This window comes from Prionailurus bengalensis, chromosome B2 (genome assembly GCF_016509475.1).
Source record: "Prionailurus bengalensis isolate Pbe53 chromosome B2, Fcat_Pben_1.1_paternal_pri, whole genome shotgun sequence".
Lineage (NCBI taxonomy): Eukaryota > Metazoa > Chordata > Mammalia > Carnivora > Felidae > Prionailurus > Prionailurus bengalensis.
In genome coordinates this window covers 137,185,330-137,210,078 of record NC_057349.1, presented here as the reverse complement: position 1 = coordinate 137,210,078, position 24,749 = coordinate 137,185,330, and the positions used below count along the sequence as shown (strand labels likewise).

Here is a 24,749-nt window from a genome sequence, read left to right as displayed (position 1 = left end):
CTCTCTCTCTCTCTCTCTCTCTGTCTCTCCCCCTCTCCCCCTTTCTCCCCCTCTGCCCCTCTCACCCTGCTAGCATGCTTGCTCTCTCTGTCTCTCTCTCTCTCTCTCAAAAATAAATAAATAAATAAAACCAAAATGTGCAATCTGACTTTATAGATTAAAGCAAAAAGTAAAGCATTAAAAATATTCAAATTAGGGAGTAGGGAATATGCAGATTTTAAAAAATTAATTAAAAACTAAAAATATTAAAATTGAACAGAATGAGAATGCTTTTCTAACTGTAAAAGTTTATAGTAATATACTTGGTTGTATTAAAAAGTATTACTAATCTAATACATAATGCTTTCCCCCCCCCCCCCCCAATGGTGGTATATAAATGAACTTGACTTCTAAAGGAACCAAAGCACAGGGAGAGACTTCAAGGTTTCACATCTGGTAATAGTTATTATTTAGAAGGCTGTGATTGTGCCCTACCCCTAGAGGCAGGGAGGAAGGGAAGGGACAACCTGATACGCAGGTGGCACAGGTCAGGATTAAAAGGGGGTTGGCGGGGTGGGGGTGGGAGGATAAGGGCACAAATTCCAGGGCCTCAGGGCCTGGGAAGGGAATATAAATGAGCAAAGCAGGCCCAGTCAGGGGCCTGGCAAGCTGGTCTCATGTCAGAGAAGCAGCAGTTACTGAGCTCCAACTATTGTCATATAAGAGTTTACAAGCAGCATTGCTAGACCTTCCAGACAAGGGACATTTGGATTTATATCTAAAACATCTCCACTTAATTTTAAAACTTAGTGCCAAACAGAAGTCGGACTAAGTTCTTAGACCATCACTTTGGGGCTACTCTTTCAGTCTTCCCATCCTGGTATACCACCAGCAGTCAACCAGGTGACCTAGGGCAAGATCCTTGAACTTGGCCTCAACCTTTCTGACAGATCAGTTTCTTACAAATCAGTTTCTCATCTGTAAAATAGGGATCTTAATAGTGTATTCAGGGGCTCCTGGGTGGCTCAGTCGATTAAGCACCTGACTTCAGCTCAGGTCATGATCTCATGGTTTGTGAGTTTGAGCCCCACGTCAGGCTCTGTGCTGACAGCTCAGACCTAGAGCCTTCTTCGGATTCTGTGTCTCCCTCCCACTCTGCCCTCCCCTGTTCACTCTCTGTCTCCCTCTCTCTCTCTCAAAAATAAATAAACATTAAAAAAATTTTTTATCATATTCAGCTTTTAAAATTCTGAGGATTTTAATGCAAGTAAGGCTCACAGTAAGTGCTCAAATAGCAGTGACTATAATAATGAACAACAACCACATCCTTTGGGAGGAAAGGAACTCCTGACATGCTGAAAAGCTAAGTTTAAGATGGCGCAGGGCAGGGCTGAGCTCCCTGAAAGCCTGGGTACTCACACCCAGCAGATCCTTCCATGGCCACGGGGATTCTTCATACTGAGTAAGATCCTGTCTTTGCCCACGAGTGGAAGGATTTGCTGAGGATACTGCTATAAAAAGTATAAATACTGGAAAATGTGGTAGCGTTTCACTGAATTGAAACTGATTATTGTTTGTTTTTAAGTATCTATGAATTCCCTCACCTTTAGTCTAATGAGTTTCCAGCATAGAAAATAAGATTTTCCTTTTTTTACAATTAGAGCCATTTGAAGAGATTATTTTTCCAACTGTAGGAATAACAGGAGCCCTGTTTACATTATTATTACCATGAGAAGGATCATTTGCCTTCAAAATTCAGACTTGATCTGAAATTAATGAATGTTGATTGGGGAAAAAAAATCTTCCATTGAACATAGATGTCGGTGAGGTTGTACCCTCCACTCAGGGTTTGCGTGATTCAAGATGGCTGGAGTTGTGTGCCCATAAGCACACCATTTCTCAGTGCCACTTGCCTACAAAATGGTCATATCTGTCATGACCATATTTTTAACTAATTGGACTTCTGTATGTATCAAAGAATAACCAGTCCCTTTAGTTCCCCACCTACCCCAAATAGGTTCCTTCTCTTTGTGAAGGGACATAGACGTAAGGGCATGTAATGCTGTCTCCTAAATTACGTGGTATCTTTCCTCATAAAAAGTTTAAGTTATTTTCAACATTATCAGCTTTTGAAGGAGCAGAAAGTTTACCCAGTATAAATAATGAAATGCTTTATAAAGAAATGTTTTATTTAATGTTTAGCATTTCCAATCCTCACTAATCTTCTAAAGAATGTTCCTGGCAAAAGTGATTACTTTTCTAGTATTTCCAAATTCAACAGCTTATGTAGCCCCACCCTAGGGGAACTCTGGTGACAGGCTGCCTTACTTCCTATTTCCTAAGTAGGAGAGATGACGGGTTATCAAACCTCCTAGCACATAATTACCATTATTCTATTCCTTCTGTCAGTGCCTTCTCATCCCAAGGGGAAAGGGAATGAAATTTGAACTGTATTCTTAATCATTTTTTGTTTCCTGTGGTCCAAGTCTTATGTTTCAAAATGACTGAATCAGTCAGAGAAAAATTTACTAGCTGAAAAACGGAACCAAACCACATAGAAAATACATCCTAACATCTGCTTTTGATGCTTCTTAATTTTTGTTTCTCTAAAGCTGTGGATTCAATTAGTGAAATGCGACTCCTCTTAGATTTTAAATCTTAGATTCTGAATATGTGTCTGTGCATGTAAAAGTAGTTAAGCTGTTCTTAAGCTCTAACATTTCAGTTGTCATTTTTCCAAGCAGAAATTTGGTGTGAGGAATTGGAAAAAAAAAAAAATCTCTCAGTTGGACAAGAGTAACCTGCGTAGAAGGGTGAGGTGGTGCCCCTAAAGAACTCACCACATGAGTCTCCAGGCTGGACTTTGAAAACAAACCTTTGCTAAAGAGCAAAGCAGAGGCGAAGTGAGTGGGTCCCACAAGAGTCAGCAGATCGTGGCCATGACCACTGTTTTGTCAGCTGGGACAGGTCTCACTGGGGACAGCTTTCAGCCTGGTACACTGACTTCCTTGGGGTCATTCTCTGCGGGTCCCTCTTGACCTGCTATTTCATCCTTACCAGAAGAGCCAGGATCTTGCAGAGTTTATGTTGGGTGTATGGTGCATTCTCAGATGGGAGAGAATCTGTTTCATGCAGAAATTTACGGGCTTCAGTGCTGAAGAGTGCCCATGCACCCCATATCTCCCACCTTCAGGAAAATCACTGTTTATCTGTACGAGGCATTCCTGGGGGAGTGGGGTATATGCTAAACTGGGTGTCACTGGTCTCCCATTCTGAAGGTCCTGTGAAATGCAAATTGCATACTTTAGACCAATGGCATCCCCACTGTTCTGTATGAGCCATAGTCTCTTGCTGGGAAGACGGATCATCTTAAAGGAAAGGAAGTTAGCTGTGAGCTAAGGTGGCTCAGAATCTGGGAGAAGATTATGTATAATATTACCTGTGGGGTTCACAGTTTCTGTGCATTCACTGTACTTCAAGAAGCGATACCAACATTGCAAATGTCATGATCTCCACATTATCTCAAACACTTTGCAATTTAATCGTAAAATTCTAATGAAGAAGACAGAAGGGTAAACAACTCCATGTATTTCCCTGAAGATTTAGTGTAGAATTCTGAAAATAAGAGGAAGAGAAGGGTCTTTGTGAGAAGTCACGCGGGATGACTGGAGCGGCCAGGTGCCATTCTTTGGTCAGATTTGATAGTGAAGATCCCAAGGTTGGAGCCAGAGGGCAGGACTGCGCCTCTGTGGAAGCCACCTATATATAAACTGTCTTTCTCTGCCCTCACACTCCAGCCACACTGGCCCCTTCACTGGCTTGCTGTCTTTGAGATGCCAGATTTCTTTCCCCTCATGGTCTTTGCTCCCGCTGTTCCCTCTGCCTGGAGGGCCCTCCACCTCACCTAGGTCTTTGCCAGGCAGGCGGTTTCTCATCATTCAGGGCTCAGTGCAGTTGTCTCTTCTCCAGGTGTTTTCCCTGAGCAGCCTAGGAAACCTTCCCCTTCACATTCTTTCTCCGCCGCCCCACCCCCCACCCCGCCGCCACCCTTTTTTGTATGTTTATTTATTTATTTGGAGAGAGACAGAGACAGTGCAAGTGGGGGAGGGGCAGAGAGTGAGGGGGAGAGAGAGAGAGAGAGAGAGAGAGAGAGAGAGAGAGAGAGAGAGAATCCCAAGAAGACTCTGTGCTGTCAGTGCAGAGCCCGATGCGGGGCTCAAACTCATGAACTATGAGATCATGACCTGAGCTGAAACCAAGAGTTGGACGCTTAACCGACAGAGCCACCCAGACTTTCTAGTTTCGTGTTCTTTGCAGCTCTTAACTTATCTTGTTTGTTTATTGTCTGTCTCCCCAGCAGGGCCCTTGTCTGGCTTCTTGGCAGAATATGCCTAGAACAGTGGCTGACACACAGCACATGCTTATGTAATAAGTAGTTAGTGAATGAGTTATATGAAGATAGTGTAATTTATCCTTTGACATATACATACATGTGAGGAGAAAGGCTCTCGTTCTGAACTGATGCCATCCTGGTAATGCAGTATTAGAGGGCCTTTCAAATTCCATCAGAATAATCAAGCAGGAAAGATGAACTCTTGCCTAGGTAATGAGTAACTACTCCTGTCTTTCTCCTTTAGCCAAACATTATCCAAGCCACCAGTGGCACCAGATGACAGTGGGGTCTGGTCTGGGTGGTGATAGTAGAGGAAGTGAGATCTAGAGTTATATTCTCATGGAAAACATCCTGGAATATCTGGCGACCACATCAGTCAGCTAAAAAGCCTAGCCTCTAAGTAGACAGTTTCCCCCTCACATATTTGAGTATAATCATCTATTTATTGTTCTCCTTTCTGCAAATACCATAAATCCAATGGGTTTTGTGTTACCTTTTTTTTTTTTTTCCATTGTGGTTTCATGTCCGAATGGATCTACTTGGGTATCATTATACAGACCACACTAAAGTAGCATTTACTCCATTTGGTTAAGGTTTTTCTGTGGGGAGTATGACTCTTGAATTCTGCCTCATTAAAAGCAGGGAACAGCCCAAGAGAAGGAGGAGAGCCATGCCGACCTCACCGCCAGTCAGAGCCCCGGTGTCCAGGAATGGCTGGCCCAAGCACGGACTGCATGGGCCCACCAGCGACAGAGCAGTCTCCAGCAACAAAAAGTAAAGCATTTCTGACCTCTCTGCCAAGCAGACACCTTGAGAGAAATGTTTTAGATGGACAAGTTACTTCTGGACTGAACACAAAGCCCCCCTTTATCTTCTCTTTGGACAGAAACGAGGCCTGGCTAACTGTTTCAGCGTACTTTCTTATGAGCACTAGAGTGGTTGGTCCTTTTCTTTAAGAAAAGCTTGTGCTCAGGTTTACAAATCGCGTGACTCAATGATAATCTGCCTTATGAAGGTTACCTACCCTATTTTCACCTTTGCCCTAATTTGAGCCTATCTTAGGAAGGCCTTTGAGAATTGGCCAAAGCCTGAGTTCCATGTTTTTTAAAACTCTGTTAAAACTGCAATTTATTTTTCACTTTTATGTAGATACCATCACAAAATAGGATTGCAAATTATTGGATAGTGAAACAAACAAGCTTTGTTGAGTAAGAATGATTTCTCATTGATACCTTCTCATTGTTATGCTATGGGGCATAGCAAAATCTTTTGTTTTCTCAAACAGAAAAGACATTTTTTCATAAGTAGTAAAAAAGCAAAACAAATCCATTGATTGTTCTTTTTTTTTTATACTTTTATTTATTTATTTTTTAAGTTTATTCATTTTTTTTTCTGGACCTATATCTCTTTATTTTTTTTTAATTTTTTTATTTTATATATGAAATTTATTGTCAAATTGGTTTCCATACAACACCCAGTGCTCATCCCAAAAGGTGCCCTCCTCAATACCCATCACCCACCCTCTCCTCCCTCCCACCCCCCATCAACCCTCAGTTTGTTCTCAGTTTTTAACAGTCTCTTATGCTTTGGCTCTCTCCCATTGATTGTTCAATTTATCAAGGAAGTGGGGATTTCAAGGATTTGTCTCAGTCAGAATAGGTAGTATTGTGCACCACTTGAGGGCGCCATTGTCCAGCAGAATTTTTTTTTCCTTTTTTCCTTTGACATATACATACATGTGAGGAGAAAGGCTCTCGTTCTGAACTCAGAACTCCCCCCCCCCGACGGATTTCCTCCCCCCGCCCCCCCCACAGGATTTTTCGGATATCTTTTATCAAAGTCAAAGAAAGGTATAAAGTATTTTGGAGGCATGTTTGTGCATTTACCTAAACCACACCTTTTATGCAACATCCAAACTTGTAAACTTAACTACAGGAGTTGTCTGAGAATTTTCGAGACATAGAACCATGATTATAGGGAATAATCACAAAGTACCTAATGTTTTCATTTCTCCTTTTCCTTGAGCAGGAGTTGGAACAGGAATTAGCAGAGCAGAAGAGCCTCCTGCGGTCAGTAGCCAGTCGTGGAGAGGAAATTCTCACCCAACACTCAGCTGCAGAGACCTCTGCTGGTATTGGGTATGTTTCAAAACACTTTCTCCCAACTTGCCCTGATTGGAAGAAATGTAAACGTCTCACTCAAAACTTTATTTTAAGCATCTGTGAAAATTTAGGCATTTTGTTTTCACTTTATGGTATTAAATTTACTTGCATTTAGAACCTTTGCTGTGCAGCGTGAGTGTAGCTAGTAATTATGATGGCTGATGGCCGACTTGTTTGCCCCCTTTCCAGGATGCTGAGCATGTCTATTCAAAGAAGATGCTTATGATTTTATTATTTATTTATTTATTTATTTATTTGTTTATTTATTTAAAGTTTGTTGATTTGAGAGAGCATGAGCGGGGGAGGGGCAGAAGGAGAGAGGGAGATAGAGAATCCTAAGCAGGTTCGGCACTGAGCCTGGGGCTTTATCTGACAAATGCAAGACCGTGATCTGAGCCAAAATCAACAGTCAGACGCCTAACCAACTGAGCTACCCAGGCACCCTAAGTTAATTTTTTAGAATCAAATAAGAAATGCGTTCTAAAATCAGGTCCAGTGTGTTTCCAACTCAACGATTATAACCAACTGCAAAAGTGTTTTCTGTAAAAGAACTTGTCTATCCCAGCATCACTCTGAAAAATACATGCATGTGCCTTCTACATGTCTTGATTTTTCTTGATGATGTGTGTCTATAACTTCTACATGGAAAGTCATTGAGTTTTGAGAACTGGTTTGGAATGTGAGACTGAAAGTCTCATACACAGAGAAGTGTTAAAAGAAAAATTAAGGAAGTTGGAGAATTTTCAACTTGAAGATGCTGGTTTAAAAGGCAGGAAGGAAAAGGAACCACAGCAGAGTTGAAGTCTCCCTGCGTTTTGAGTCCCGTCTGGGTTTTAACACCAGCTCTACAGATGTTACTGTGGAAAAGTAACTCAACTCTGAACTTCAGTTTGCTCATCTCTAGGATTAGAGTGATAATCGACCACCTCCATTTTAGAAGGGTTATGAAAGCAGTAGATACAACTGAGAGAATATGTATGGAAAGTTTAAAATCCAAAACGTTAAAAGTAAGTTTCAGTGAAACCTCTGTGTTCATGTATTATAAAGGTTATAATTTAGTAGTATCCTTTGACAACCATAATGTGGCAACTAGCTTTAACTCCACTGACTCCAGTGTTGTTGTTTCTGAACATTTATTTGGAGGAAATAACCTAAAGGAGGGAAATACATATTATGGAGATGACTTTTGAAATATTATTTATAATACCAAATAATAGAAAAGATGGAAATACCTACCAGTATAAAAAAGCCTAGGAAAAATTTTATGCATATGTAATCTTAACAAAAAATTATATAACAATACCAGAAAATGTGTATGTGATTCTAAGTTAAAATATGTTATAAAATTGTATGTATAGTACATGTGTGGGCAAAAAATAGACTATAGAATGTAGATTATCAAAACCAACTTTGGAGGGGCGCCTGGGTGGCTCAGTTGGTTATAAGCATCCAACTTGGGTTCAGGTCATGATCTCACAGTTTGTGAGTTCGAGTCCCTCATTGCACTTTGCGCCGATAGTATGGAGCCCCTTTGGGATTCTCTCTCTCTCCCTCTGGCTCTGCCCCTCCCCCACTCTCAAGCTTTCTCTCTCTCAAAACAAACAAACAAACAAACAAACAAACAAAACCCAACTGACTTTGGAGAGGATAGAATTGGAGATTTTTCTTTTGTTTTGTTTTTTTTTTTTTGTAGTTTAGTCAACGCTCATGTAATGTTACTGACATATAACATCAGTGTTGACTATATGTATATATGTGTATATTTACACGTGCAGAATGATAGAAACCAAACTACAAGGCAATTGCAATAGACATTATGACAAAATATATAGGAATTAGTATGTCATTCGAGAAAAGAAAAATGAAACAAAAAGTAAAAATATTGATAAAACTAATATATCAATTTACAAGAGTACAAATGGAAACTATTATGACATCGATAGTCAGGAATTCCATTAAAATACCCTTGAAACTGTAAAAATTGTGTTAAAATAATAAAGGAGTTTTAAAAATCTTGATTGCTTATCATGCTTAAAAATGCTGATAAAGCCATAAATACGTGTGACTGCGTGACTGTATAAATCCAAAAGGAGAGATGCTGTTCCTTCCATGCTGACTCTAAGTCAAGACTTGCCTTCACTTTTCATTTTCTATTCTGTTTCCAATTCTTCTAAAGCATTTATTCATCTTTCATAATTTTCTGAATATTTTTGCCAAATCATATTTTTACAAAGAACCCATTCACACATAGCCTCCTCATCATATGAATAGTCACAAAAAGCAGAAGTAGGAATCTTCTGTAACTTTCTTGCCATGATATTTTTCTTTCCTTGGCCTTTAGCTTTGGAAAGGGCCCAAGTGAAAGACAAACAACTATAAATTCCTGTCTCAAATACAAAAATATTTTAAAGAGAAATTTGCAGGGCAATACCGCCTTTATACACAAGATGCACTTTACAGACTGATTATAAATGTTTAAAGTTTTATACAAAATCTTTAGAAAAGTCAATCTGTTTGATTACAGTTCAGCCATGTGCTTCAAGCCTCTGGGTAAATAAGGCAAACAAACAAACAAACAAACAAACAAATGTAAATTAAGCAATACCCAGAAACCAAAAAAAAATGTATGTATTTTTTAAAAGAGCAAAATAACATTGCTAGGGAAAATAAAACTTGTATTCAGACTTTAACTTATTAGCTGATTTCTAAGACTATCATGTATGAATTGGTTTATGTAAGAAAACCCCAATGGGAGGGGCATGGCTTGCTTCATGGGTACAAATTTAATATGTAAAGAATAAGTACGACGTGATATACAGAAGCATTCATGGAGGGGCCTTCTAAGATAAGGAAACTCAATTGGATATTAATATAAATATCAAAGGGAAAGAATATTTTTCAGGGGAAATGAAAGGCTTTGTTCTAATCAAAGACAGATTTGCTGGTGGCACTTTATATGTGTCAATGATTAAGTAAAACAATATAAAAATTTACTATCCTCTGGTCTTGTACTAAATTATTATGCAAATAGAAATGAATTAAAAATGATGCATTACAGGCCATTACAAAAGACATCACAATAAAGAAATTCAATTTCGTAAGAAATTTAAAACTTGCTTTTTGTTTAAAAAGCATTTTTAAAAAACACACAGAGAAGTGCAGAGACTAATATGATAAACAAAATTAGATATACCAACTTGATTTTAGCACGTTTTCACTTAATATTACTTTTTAAAATCAATCCATGCTGATACATATAGATCTAGTTCTTTCATTTTAACTGCTTAATAGTATTTTATCTTGTGAAAATAGTTCACCCAATTTTTTATTGATGGGCATTTACCTTCCTGCTACTTTTTTTTTTTTTTTTTTTTTTTGCTATTATTAGTGTTGTTGAACTTAACCTTCCTGTGTGTCTCTAAGTGCACAGGTGGGGGAGATTCTCTATTGTATTCTAGAAGTAGAACATCCTCATTATAGCCTTATAGATAACTTTAAAATCTTTTTTAACATTTATTTATTATTGAGAGAGAGAGAGAGCATGAGCATGAGAGGGACAGAGGAGGGGGAGACACAGAATCTGAAGCAGGCTCCAGGCTCCCGGCTGTTAGCACAGAGCCCAACATGGGGCTTGAACCCACAAACTGCGAGACCATGACCTGGGCCGAAGTCAGACGCTTAACTGACTGAGCCACCCAGGCGCCCCAAGATAACTTTTAAAGGCTTACTTCAACAGACTTACCAAAAGAAACTATTGTATTCATTACTTATTCTGAGAAGAGTAGACTTTGGGGTAGTGTATTGTATTATCCTGCCAATGAACTTGTTATTATTATTATTTTCTTTTACTTAAGCAAAAGTTCTGTCAAAATATTAATTACTATCTAGCATGTCTTTCAGATGACATGGTTCTAGTTAGGTCTTTAAAACTCCTGACAAATGAGGGTCTACTGGAACTTGGGTCCCCCAGACTGTAATCATTAGGTCCCATTTATTGAGTGGCTATTATGTTTGAGGTAGGGTCATAGGCATTATGCCTGTCTTCTCTAAATGTAATTCTCATATTTTTGCAAGATCGATACTGTCTTCATTGTAAAGAGGAGATAATTGAGGCTCCGGGGAGTGAAGCAGATTACTCAAAATCACAAATCTAATGTGCTGGAGCAGAGATTCGCACCCAGATCTGTCTCACCCCCAAAGCCGACGTCCTTCTCTGATGCCACCTGCTGCCTGTCATTAAAGATGATACTTCAGTGCCTTCCTTCCACCCTCTGTACTTCTATTCCATGTCCTGAAACCTTGTCTGGAGCATTTTCTTTGGACACAGGATAAAAACTCTCAACAGACTAAGCAACATTTTTCGAGTTTTTAGATTACTTTACAGGCTGTTTGTTAAAGGACAGTAGTCTAATTGTATGTACCCTTTCACATTCTAAAAGTTACAGTTATTTTTTATCTTTAATACTGAGCTGTTTCCAATGAATTGTTGGGTTATTATTGTGCTCATAGTTCAGTTAATATGAGAATATATTTATTTGTCTCAAGTTTTCTATTTAACTGATATTTTTAAAGGGTAAGCCAATGACTACAATAATCTAGTTCCAATTTTAGAGGCCAGATTTAGTATATACAATAAGTTTCCAAGAGCTTAATGCCTTTTTGCACACATTGTAAACTTAGATTATTTATTCTTCTAATAGCGAAAAACCTGATGTGTTATCCCAGGAGTTGGGGATGGAAGGGGAGAAATCAGCCTCTGAAGACCAGATGAGAATGAAATGGGAAAGCCTACATCAAGAATTTAGTACCAAGCAGAAACTACTACAGAATGTTCTGGAACAGGAACAAGAGCAAGTGGTATCCCAATGTTTTGCTTTTATATGTTAACCAATACAAAAGATGGATAGCTTATGCAAAGAGACTATAACTGTGCAGTAATCTATGCATTATCAGTTCTAAAATGAGATGTAAGTTACTCATATTTTTCTTAACAAGCATATTTCACATTTCCCTAAATAATTATGTATTTATATGTGGAAACTTATTTGATTTCTAGATACTGTTTTTTTGAGAGATGATTAATAGCTGATGACTCATTAGAATAAACCATTAAATTTTTAGTGCCCCCCCCTTTTTTTTCACTCCCTTGAGAATTAGGGTTGCAAATCAAGGATAGATACATCTAGGACAAGAGAAACTCAACACAATTGGTTATTTTCTGGAAGTAAATGGTCAAGTTATCTTATTTTCCATTGCTGTTCCCACTATTTAATAGTGTCAGAAGATCTTAATGAGAAGCATATTGGTACCTCAGTGGATCCAAGAGGAAAGAGAAGCCAGTGGTCAGCTAGAATGGTCACTGATCCACCTATAGGCTTGTTCCCAAGATGGGTAGATACTGTGGAATGTTGGGCTGGGTTTCACCATGCAAGGCACATCCAGTGGAATTGAATACAGCTACAGAAGGTTCCAGGTAGATAATAGCTATTAGTTCACTATAAGCAGAGCCAAAGAATAGTTCAGAGTCAGAGGAATCCACCCTGGAGAGAGCTAGTACATAAGGTGGGAACCCAGGCAGGCCTGCAATATTTACCACAGCTATGACCCAGGATTTTGAAGCTAGAAGCTTAATCCTGGGTTCTGGGCCAGCAATGCTCATCTGGGCCATTCTTTGATGCCAGTATTATCACAATAAAGTCTAGGTCCTTTACTGTGGCTCTGAGAAAGCTGTTGTTTGCACTCCTCTGACTAGGACTAGCTTCAGGGCTGGGAGAGACTGAACCCAGAAGTGAAAGGGCGTCAGTAACTGCAGGGCATCTGGGGAAGGAAAGGCAGGGGCTGACAGAGCAGGCACGATAAAACAGGTACGGCTTGTCAGGATTACCTGAGATACGGTAATATTCAGGATACGGCCTGAAGGTCACAGTGTGTCCCCTTATCTGTGGGGAACCATGTGTTAGTGTTCCATAGCCATTCCTGTCTACCTCATTTCATAAACCCTTATGGCATGCCACCCTTTCTTACTCCTCTACTCTGGCCAGGAGCCTTCTTTGTCACTGTCCACAGGAATAGTCACCAACACCAGCCCTGGGGAACATAAAGCATTCCATTTGTGGAGGTAGTTATCGCAGAATCATCTTCTCCCCTGACAAGTGGTGCCTTATACCTTTTGCATTGACCTCCTACCTGTTTAAATTAATCCTTCTTCACATCCTTGATCAAATATTTCTGACACTTACAGCCTGAATTCTTGATTCCTGACGTAGCTTTCCTGGACTTGACTTCTATCTCACCTTCATGTTAGAGTATTTCCCCATGCCTTTGACTATATGGGATATTTACAGTCTTTCCTGACTATCCTAAGTCAGACAAATCTAAGGCATTTGTAGGCATATTCATGTTTCCTTACTGTTTTCCATTCATTAAATGCCCAACCCCTGGAATCTACCTATTGTCCATCCAGCCTAAAGCATCTGTGTAATTCATCCAACATTGCAGACTTCCTGGGTGTCTCCTCCATTACCCACTCTTACCTCAGGGACCTACTTTTTCTGTCCATTCCTTGGTCACCCCAACATCTTCCATGTGAGCCTATTGGAAAGGTCCTGCCTGCTGCCACCAACATTCCCACATGATTCCTGGACAGTTAGAAGTTTACGTTCAGGTTCATATCTCATTGCCCTTTGGAATTGGAAAAGGAAGGCATTGAATGTACTTTATTTTATAGCATTTTTTGCATATGAGTGCTTTCTTTCTATAATTACTGGTCATTTGTCCTAAGTGCCTCCTGGGTGGTTTTCTTCTCTTTGGTGTGAAGAGGAAAAAGGTGAGGAAGAAGCAGTTTGAGAGTTTCCAACAAGAAAGGGGATGATCATTTACCCCCAGTATATTACACCAGTATATTTGGTGTATTAAGTGTTATTACTAGCAATACTCCGGTGAGGTTGACCTTATCTCTACTTTGTGGATCTGTAAACTAAGGCTTGAAGAGATTAGATGATTTCTCAGGGTCTCGTGGCTGAAAAGAGGCAGAGCTGGGATTTGAATGCAGGTCTGTCCAACTCCGAGTCCCTCCCCCATTCCTAGGAACCTGTAACCCAACCAAGGAAATAGTTTATACATTTCTGAGAAATTAGGCAACCATGGTAGGCTCCATAAGCAGGAATTAAAAAGGAAGCCAAAGTAAAAAAAAAAAAAAAAGTAGAAAGCCATTGTAGTAGGTGTGGAATTTAAGGTGATAGATTTTAAAGGGTTTGTGGTGGATGTTCTAGCTACAGCAGGAAATGAGTTGGGCATGTTTAGAGGGTAATGAGTAACCAGCCTGAAAGGCAAGGTGAGAATGAGACATTCTATAAATTATGGGAGCGGGGTTTGTTTGGAAACATTATTCAAAAGTTTGAGTAGTAAGCGGTATCATGTCCTTGTCAGGGAGACACTGTGTGTGCCTGTAAGAGTTTAGGAGAGATGAAGTGAATAGGCATCAGCCTAGGTCTGGTATCTAGGAGGGATGATTTCATCATGAGTAGTTTGAAACCAAGAAGACCAGTTGAGAGGAAGGCTGTGATAGATTCCAGGCATTTTTCCCACTAGTTTTGTTGTTGTTGTTTGTTTGTGTGTGTGTTTGTTGTCCATCAGTGGAAATGTTACCATTAATTTGGTCACCATGTGTTAGTAGACATGGTACGTTGAAGAAGTCATATTTCTCTAGAAGAGGTTTCTATAAGGACGGTTTTTCCAGCATCTGCTTCAATGTGTAATTCTAAATGACGAAACCTGAACATAGTACGTGGGCTCTTGAATAAGTGCCCCTGTTTACCTACAGCTCTACAGCAGGCCAAATCGGCTCCTGTCTGGCGTGCCACTCTACAAAGGGGATGGGCAGACCCAAGACAGATCTGCAGTGACGTCTTTACTGGATGGATTGAACCAGGCGTTTGAGGAGGTTTCGTCCCAGGTAGGGCTACCCTGTTGGTCTGTTCATGCATCTTGGTCTCCGTGAGGTTGGCCCACCTTTGGGCACGAACGGCGGAGACCCTACACTAGTCATTAGCCCTGAAAGGCAGAGCCACTGCACCATGGCATCTCATCCTGGTATTTTTCTTTGATGCCTCAGACACTGTGATTCATTCCATGTTCCCCTCTTTTTTCAGGGTGGGGGGACAAAGAGGCAGAACATTCACTTGGAACAGAAGTTATATGATGGGGTCTCAGCTACCTCTACATGGTTGGATGATGTGGAGGAACGCTTATTTGTTGCCACAGCACTTTTACCAGAAGAAACCGAAGCTTGCCTCTTCAACCAAGAGGTACGTTTGGCAGCTGGGGTCTGTGAGTATGTGATATTACAAAGCACTTGAAGTTTTGGTATTGGATAAAGCAGTTCTGGTAAAGTACAAATCAGGCTTATTTCCAAGCAGCATAATGCAGAAGAGAACTGCCTAATGTAAAAAGCTCCCAGAGGTATTCATGAGTTGCATGTTTATTCTTTATCTTGTGTATGTAGCAGGAGGAAAATAATGGAGGACTCTTTGTAAAAAACTTGTTGTATATCACAGATTTTCGACATATGAAACACAGGCTAAAAAATAGTGTATGAGTTTCTAAATAGCCCTTTACAAATCTCATTTTTCACCAAAGACATATTATTATTAGCTAATGACATAAAGTTTCTGAGAAAAATCTCTCCAACAGCAACTTGCCTAATATTTATAGATGTGAAAGTGATTCACCTTGCCTCTGATAGAATTATTGCTGAATAGTAAGGGGGATGTATATAGTGGACTTTCTGTGAGGAAATGACTTGGTTTGTATATCAATTCTTGGATGTAAACATTGAAATATGCTTTCTCTTTTATCAACCCTAGACTCTTGCCAAAGATATTAAGGAAATGTCTGAAGAAATGGATAAGAACAAGAACTTGTTTTCCCAAGCATTTCCAGAGAATGGTGATAACCGAGATGTTATTGAAGACACTTTGGGTTGTCTTTTGGGCCGGTTATCCTTGTTAGACTCAGTAGTGAATCAGCGATGTCATCAGATGAAGGAAAGACTTCAGCAAATACTAAATTTTCAGGTAAGACATTATCAAGAGACACTTGACCATTCTCTAGCTATATTCGATAATAAGCAGGATGTCTTAATGAGGTATGATATAAACCTTTTTTTTTTCCCCCGCAAATGTACCCTGAAGAGCAGGAGCATTACAGAAAAACAAGCGAATAGAACCCTAGGATTAGAACACTAAGAGTTCTATGTTCCTAGAAATGGAGGGTTGAGAAGACCAGCCAACCAAACTAAGGGCTGAAAGGGACTTTATATTCAACCAATAAGTCATACGACTATAACTATAGTTATATAACTATATATATATAGTTATATATATATATATTTATATATAGTTATATATATATAGTTATATATATAGTTAACTGTATATATAACTATATATATATATAGTTAACTATATATATATAACTATAACTTCCAATTGATAATAGTGAAGTGTAAAAACATATGACCAAAGAAACATCAGGAAGTGCCACAGTACAGAACCCCAGACTCCAGTGCGTAGGAGCCATTGACAGTGACCATGGCCTAGTTCTACCTGTGTTAAAAATGTACAGTGGGGGCGCCTGGGTGGCGCAGTCAGTTGAGCGTCCGACTTCAGCCAGGTCACGATCTCACGGTCCGTGAGTTCGAGCCCCACGTCGGGCTCTGGGCTGATGGCTCGGAGCCTGGAGCCTGTTTCCGATTCTGTGTCTCCCTCTCTCTGACCCTCCCCCGTTCATGCTCTGTCTCTCTCTGTCTCAAAAATAAATAAACGTTAAAAAAAAAAAAATGTACAGTGACTTCCCAATCCTAACTCTGGAGACTTCGTGCCTTTCAGCCCTAGACTAGAGTTCTGATGCCAGCTGAGTAATTGTCTGCTTATGAAACTTTTCCTTTGACTGTAAACTTCAGCAAATGCAAAAAGCCACTGATAAACTTTGAGTTGATTTTAATGCCTAATAAAAAGCATTCTTCAGGAATACTTAAGTTTTAATTGAGCTTTATTTTCAACAAACATTCAAGATTTATAAAATAGATACATGTAATTAGGGCCAAGAGTTTGGTACAAATTTTGATTTGTAAAAAATTACTGTTAAAATGTCCAGAGTGGCTTGGGGCGCCTGGGTGGCGCAGTCAGTTAAGCATCCGACTTCAGCCAGGTCACGATCTCATGGTCCGTGAGTTCGAGCCCCGCGTCAGGCTCTGGGCTGATGGCTCAGAGCCTGGAGCCTGTTTCCAATTCTGTGTCTCCCTCTCTCTCTGCCCCTCCCCCGTTCATGCTCTGTCTCTCTCTGTCCCAAAAATAAATAAACGTTAAAAAAAAAAAAAATGTCCAGAGTGGCATCAGACAAGAAACAGGGAGTTTTCTAGACATTCATCTAGAGGGACAAATTATTGTTGCTTTCCAGCAGTTTGTATTCTTAAAAACTACAAAGTAAAATTATCAGAAAAAAATTGTGTATCGTTTTGTTATTCACACAAAAAATTCACACGTATTATTGTCTTCAATCTTTACAACATACCTATTAGCTAAGCATTGTTCTAATATTCATTTGCAAAGTTAGAAGAGAAAAATTAAGGATAGTCTCTAAAACCAACCATCTTGGGTTCAGATTCTGGCTTTGTTACCTACTGCTCTACATACCCTTAGCTGCCTTAGTGTCCTCAGCTATTAAGCCACACCCATAGTAATTGTCTCTTGGGATTTTGTGAGTATAAAGTTAGTTAAAATGTGTAAAATACTTTGAACGTGTCTGAAACATAGTAAGCACTCAGTAGGTTTTGTTATTGTTGTTAATAGTAGTATTCATTATAACACATGTAGAATCTGAAACCAATATAAAGGTTCACTTACTTCTCCAAGACTGTTCAACCACCAAAGGAGCACCTGGGTGGCTCAGTCGGTTAAGCATCCGACTTTGGCTCTTTCCATGATCTCATGGTTTGTGAGTTCGAGCCCCGCATCAGGCTCTGTGCTGACAGCTCTGAGCCTAGAGCCTGCTTCAGATTCTGCATCTCCTTCTCTCTCTGCCCTTCCCCAACTCGCACTCTCTCTCTCTCTCTCTCTCTTTGTGTTTCTCTCAGAAGTAAATAAACATTAAAAAAATTAAAAAAAAATTAAAACTAGAGCCAAGAGTTGACTCAAAGAATATTTTTATGTTTTATATTGTTAGGGTGCCAACAGGGGATATGGAGAATAGTATTCCTATTCAAGATATATTTTGAAGGCAGAATCAATAAGAGTGCATTTGTGTGTGGTTTAGATATGGAGCATGTGAAAAAAGGGCACTGAGAGGCTCAGGTTGGCAGGTCTGGTGGATAGCAGTGCCATAGACCAATGGGCAAGGCTGCGTCACTGGCTGGACATAGATGGGCTATAGAATTAAGATACTCAGGTGAAGAATCACAGTACACATTTGGCTATCAAGTCTGTGGCTTAGAGGAATGGCCTGGACTAGACATGTGTGTAGGTTATGTTGGGTAGTACATAGAGAGGAAAGCATATTCCACTTGGAATCAGAAAAGTTGGGGTTGATTATTTGGGTATTTTGTTTTGGATGTGAGATCTGATTGCATGTTCAGGTATACTCCATCTGTCTAAAATCAGCAAAATTGTTGGGCAACTTATGGAATCTTGTTTCATTACTCTAAAATTCACCTTGCCCAAAATAATAGGCCGAGTTTCAACAGCATTCTGGTCTATCAGCCATGAGCGAGGGGGTTTGAAAGTACAAATGTGTGTATCACTCAGAAGCATATTTCCCTTTTCAAATTACATTTGCTATGATAGTGTGTTTAGTACTTTAAAATTTTTATTGGTAATTGTAGCCAGTCAGAGTAAAATATGAACTAAGCATGAACACTCTGGAACTGATTTTCCATAGAGAACCAAGAGGAGAACATGTAATCATGAAATTCTCTTTAAATCACGTTCTCTATTTTTCTCCTGCCAACAAGTTTCTACTTGTTGGTGGCCAGCTCATGAACAACAACTGACATTTCAAAATGTTTGTGTTCCAATTTAATGGAAAGAAATAGTTCCAGGGCTAGTGTAATTAAAGGTCAAGTCACAAACCATTGTGTTTTACTTTGCACCAAGCACCTGGTATATTGTCAGTGCTCAGAAGTTAATGGAATGATATGCCTTTGTTTTCCATTTAACTTTTGAGTATTAGCTTTTGCCAGAATGTGAACATTATCCTATACTCATGGACAATCTGGAGGTATGTGTTGATGTAATGTAAATGTATCTTATCTCCATGGAATCACAACAAGTCAGTTATCAACTGTTCTGTTAAAAAAAGTTTTTGCCTATAGACTTAACCCGAAATAAATTTAGTGGACATTTTTATAATTGAGTATTTAAGTTATTTAAAAATGGAAAAAATGAAAGAATTCTTTATTAAATGGGTGAGGCAGCACATAAAACTCGAAACCTTCTGTATACCTGTTTGTCAAAAAGCAAGAGTCCTGCCTCTTTATGTCCTACAAGCAATGCCAATGACTGTACAATAAAGCTTGTGATGTCTGATATGTGTGCACTGTAGACCTACCTTAACTGTCCTGCTGTGTTCCACGTGTCGTAACAAAAAATGGTTACAGTCTTTGGATTTTCATTTTTAAGAAAATGTCAGCATCCATATGGTTATTAATACCTCCTAAAGTCTTTTATTTAGTGATTTTTAAATCAGTCATATTATCTGCCTTACTGTCTTCTTGACTGGCTCCAGTCAAGTGAGACCTCCAGAAATGTGAACTCAGTTTTCCATTACCTTGAGTAGAATAAAATTAAGGCAGAAAATATGCTATTAAATGTGTAAACATGATGTACAGGAAGTATATCCACAATCTTCGTTTCTTTCTTTTTTTTAAGTATTTATTTGGGTAATCTCCATACCCAATGTGGGGTTCGAACTCACGATTCTGAGATCAAGTCGCATGGTCTTCCAACTGAACCGGGAGGTGCCCCCACAATCTTCGTTTCTAACTCATGATATATTATTTACATTTATCTACTCATTTAGAAGAACTGCGTTAATGTTCTAAATATATGTAGCTAGTAAAGACTTTTTCTTTTGAATCTGTTCAAATGAATGGAAAACATCTTTTCCTAGGCATACAAACAGATAAATATGTCATCGTTCTAATGGCCCACATGGCCTCCCCCTGAGGACAGTTAAATAATACAAACAATGCTATAATTCATAAGCAGCAACCTTGTTTCTGGCATCATTTTTTGGGGGCTGTTATAACAGTCTCCTAGTGAATCCACAACTAGGTTTGCAGACTGGTTTGGGTTTTGGTGAGTGACAATTATTCCCTCTTAGGATCTAATGCTTTTCTCCAATGTTCGTGTTCAGTGTAATTTTTTTTTTCTTTTTTAAAATTTTACTGCATAATTCACTCACTGTTTTGTTTTCTAGCCTTGAATTTTGTGTTACAAGGCTGGCACACATCCTGAAAGATGTTTTTTCTTTCTTGGTGTGATTATCCTTCTCCTTGTAGATGGTCAGATTTTTGCATCTTGGTGATGTGTCCTCGTATATGTATCGTCAGCTCCGGGTGAAGGGGACGTGATGAGTCTGACCTCATCCTCTGCCGAACAGCCAGCCCATCATATATGTTTGCTGACCAATAAGAAACAGAAGCTTATTTGCTGACATTTCAGGGAGAAAAACTAGAAATTGTATCATTCCAAGTTTGTTCCAATTCATTATTCCCTGTAGAACTGAGCACCAAAATTGTGATCATTATCTTTCTTTTCGTATAACTATAACACAACATAAATATATTTGGACTTTCAAGTGAGTAATCTTTATGAACAAAAGCCTTTGCTAAGGTCTTTTTGTGTTGTCTTTTCATATGTCTTTGGTCATTGTGGATAAGATTTATTTTCTACATTTCTGGGTGGCTTTTTATAAGCTTGTGCAAATTCTCTGAAAATAGAAAAAAGGAAGTGAGAGAGTGAATGAGGGGAGAGGGGGAAAAAGGAATTATAGTATTCTTAAGAATCACAATTTTTCCCAAATAAGGGTAACACCTATAGGTGGTTTTAGTAAATAGAAGTCTTTAGTGTGATATTTCCACTACAGTGTTTAAATGTGCACCTTTATTTCAAACATGTCAAGAAGATTAGGGTGACTAGTATTGCCTTTTATTTGCATACCCAATTTCCATTTGTGTTATGTTGGAAACGCTAAATTCTTTAAAAGCCCATTTAACACTTTAAGATAAATTGTCACCGGTTTTTTTTCCTTCCCACAGGACAGTATTGTTTCTTTTGGGCATTAAATTCCTACACCTGTATGTTATTTCTAAGAATGCGTGTAATATTTACAACTGTTTCAGATTCCCTGTTAGACGTGTTAATTCTCCCTATTTACTTTCCTCTTTAGAATGATCTGAAGGTGCTGTGTACATCATTGGCCGACAGCAAATACATCATTCTGCAGAAACTGGCAAATGTGTTTGAACAGCCCGTGGCAGAGCAAATTGAGGTACTTACACAGGAAGAGTGAATGCAGAGAGTAAATCTGATTTACTAAGACATTTCAAATATTCTGTGAAAGATTAATGGCTCGTTACAGCATTTTTGTTGGTCATACATTTTGTCTTTAAGTGCTGGGTTTGAGTGACTGGCCAGGTTCCGTGGAATCCGTCCCTCGCTTCTGTATGGAACTAGGGAATAGGAGATGGCTAGAGGTGTCAGTGACAGATGCTGACCCGAAGAAGTTTGCCATCTAACACTGAGATTAGATATGAGCCTCAAAGACCTAGGACAGAAAGTCAAACTGTCCTGGGGCGATTCCAGTGAAGCACTAATGGACATTCAGAAGAAGGGCAGATTGCCTCCAGCAGGGTAGGATCGGGGGAATTTTGTAAAGGAAAATTTGAACCAGACTGAGAAGTTTGGGCACACAGAGACTGGGAAGAAAGATGGCCAAGTAAAGACGACAGCAAGAACAAAGGCATAAATGTTAGACAATTCAGAGCGCTTCTGGAGAAAAGCAAGGAATCCTATTTAGCTGACTTAATGATGAATGAAAACAATGGAGGGGAAATAAGTTTGGATGAGTACATTTGTGGCAGCTTGTAGATTCTTTAGCATGTCAGAATATTTGGACTTTCTTCACTTTTCTCTGAACTTTATTGATTGCATATCTCATTAGTTAAAAAGATCAGCACACACCACAAGTATTTGTGTGTTTACTTATTTATGAGTTATAAGCAGGTACTGTGTTAGAAAGCATACACAAAAATGAAAATTCGAAAGAAGATGGTTGAATATAAATGAAAGACATAGCGTTTCACCCTCACAAATCATCTCATACACTTTTTTGGGTACTTGCGCTCACCTTGGAGACCACTGGCAGTGAAGAGTCACTGGGGATGTTTGAAGGTGAAAGTGAATGTCAAGGCCAGATCCTGCTCCTGGATGGTAGACAGGACATTGCCAGGTCAGGAAGCCAGATACACCTCAAGAGGCTTCACTGAGCTGCACTGATGAGAAGGAAGGAGAATTCTAACTAGTGTGATGTCACTGAAAACAAGGAGGAGAAAAGAAATGGAAAGGATGTTATGTATAGTATCTCCCATTTCATAAGCTAAATAATTTGAAAAGTGTGTGTTTTAATGGAATTTCTTAACCTAATTTCAGTAGACCTCTAAGGATTCTATGAGTAGACTACAGAGAATTATTTGTGATACAGATCCCCTGAAATATTTCTCTAGATAGAAAGCTAGATCTATCTGTCCATCCATGGGAGACTTCATCTAAAATAATTTGCAAAACGATATGTGAATGTCCATTTTTCTCGATCGTAATTTCATCTGTTTTTTAAATCCCTCATTTTCCCCAAATTAAAAAGCATTCTTCTGTGTCCTATCTTCTACCTAAAAGGAACTTTTTAAAATTTATACTTTTTAAAAATATTTTGGCTTTTAACATACCTGATTCCAAAAAAAAAAAAAAAAGATTTCAGCAACTATAGTGATGGTTTTCCTTGAATTTCTTTTTTTTTTTAATGTTTATTTTATTTTTGAGAAAAAGAGAGACAGAGCGTGCAAGCAGGGGAGGAGCAGAGAGAGCGGGAGACACAGAATCTGAAGCAGGTTCCAAGTTCTGAGCAGTCAGCACAGACCCCAACGTGGGGCTCAAACTCACAAACCGTGAGATCATGACCTGAGGCGAAGTCGGTCGCTCAACTGACTGAGCCACCCAGGCGCCCCAATTTTCCTTGAATTTCTAATGTGAAATATAGGATATGTATGATCACAAGTAACATTTTTTACTAATTATTGACCAATATCACTAAAGTGAATTCCACAGATAAAAATAAATAACTATACCATTTTTTTGAATAAGGGGAAAGTTGAATAAGGGGGAAAATGTGCTAATTCCATCCTACCCTCGGTTAAAAAGGTAATAATAGCAGGAGGCATGAGAGTGACACCTCTCGGTATATTCATCTTTTGAGCCATGTCATTCTGATCTTGAACAGACATGTCCCCATAAGCCTGACTTCCAGGGACCTCTGTTTACCATTATTCTGAGAATTTCCGTCACTTCTCCCTCTGTTGGATCTTTTCTTTTCTGAGTCTCAAGTCTGTCTTTATTGTATGGCTTCCTTGTTTTGTTAGTACATATCCTTACTAAGAAAGGATGCATACTGGACACATTTTTTGATAGTTTGCATATCTGAAAGTGTTATTATACTATGTTCACACTTTACTGATAGCTTGGCTCACTATAAAATTCTCGCTTGGAAATCAGTTTTCGGTAGAGTCTTGAGGCTTTTGCCTCATTGTTTTCTAGCTTCTGGTGTTGGCTTGAGGAACCTAAAATTGTTCTGATTCCCAAAGATGTCACAGTGGCACTCCTGGGAAAGGGTCTGTTTTATCCACTGGGCTGGGCATTCCGTAGGCTGTTTTGATTTAACAGCTTTCCTCTTTCCGTCTGGAAAGTTGTCTAATGATTGATTTAATATTTTTTTATTTCTCCATTTGATCTGTCTCCCTTTCTGAAACTCTTTTTATGCAGATGTTGGATATTCTGGTCCAGTCTTTTAATTTTTTTTGTTGTTGTTGTTAAGAGATATTTCGCTCTATATTTTGGAAGACTTCCTAGATTTCAACTCTATACTTTTCCATGGGAGTTTTGTATTTCTGCTCTCATGTGTTTAATTTTCCCTGAGCTCATTTTGGTCTCTGAACAATCCTTTATTCTGTTCTTTTTCTAATAGATGCATTATCTTTTGTAGCCTCTCTGGATAGATTATGATTTTTTGGCTCAAGTTTTATTTTTCCTGTATGGTCTGTCTCCCTCCAGCCTGCTTTTATTTGTTTGTTTACTTTAGTCTCCATCTTTTGTGTTAGAGGCTTCTGAGATTATGGAAATCTTTGTTGTCTCTTCACATTTAGGATGGAGAACTAAACAGCTGACAGAGAACTTTGTGTATGGATGTGGCTTGACAGTTTTGAGAATTACTGAATTGTGTGGGCTATTTATCGGAAAATCCAGGCTGCAGTACTCTAGAAGATGCTAGGGCTCCCCATGTAGCTTTCTGTGGGCATTCAGTCATGTATCTCTCTGTTTTCCATCAAGTACTCAAATCTGCAGCTGGTTCCCCCTCATTCCAGAGACTATCTGTTCCACCTTCTCTAGAAAATGAACTCCTTATCTTTCTCCGGGAAGGAAAGGGGCAGTGTGGATTGAGAAAGGGGCTCTGGGAACATAATTGCTCTGTAAGCAGCTTTTTTACCAGCCCTCTTTGTTTGGCTCCCCATCCTACCCACCCGGAGTTCTAGAGACTCCTGTTGCTGTAAGCCTGGTAATGTAGATCTCCTGTGAGTTTAGGATTCGTCTTTCTCAGATTTCTTGCTTTAAAAAAAAAAAAAATTAATGTTTATTTCCTTTTGAGAGAGAGAGAAATACAGAGTGTGAGCAGGGGGAGGGGCAGAGAGAGATAGATGAGAGGGAGGCACAGAATCAGAAGCAGGCTTCAGGCTCCAAGCTGTCAGCACAGAGCTGGACGCGGGGCTCGAACCCACGAACCATGAGGTCATGACCTGAGCCAAAGTCCAACACTTAACCGACTGAGCCACCCAGGCGCCCCACACTTTCTCAGATTTCTTAAGTCAATTATCATGTATCCTGAATTCCAGC

General features: G+C 39.2%; 1 protein-coding gene across 1 annotated transcript in view; it reads left to right on the top strand.

Annotated features, from left to right (window-relative positions):
* SYNE1 (spectrin repeat containing nuclear envelope protein 1) overlaps window positions 1–24,749 on the top strand; it is a 472,071-nt gene that overhangs the window by 334,528 nt on the left and 112,794 nt on the right. Inside the window, 7 exon segments of the mRNA XM_043592628.1 lie at window positions 5,015–5,146; window positions 6,401–6,510; window positions 11,235–11,391; window positions 14,357–14,488; window positions 14,685–14,840; window positions 15,399–15,608; window positions 20,980–21,081. Of these exon segments, the coding sequence (XP_043448563.1) occupies window positions 5,015–5,146; window positions 6,401–6,510; window positions 11,235–11,391; window positions 14,357–14,488; window positions 14,685–14,840; window positions 15,399–15,608; window positions 20,980–21,081 (999 nt within the window).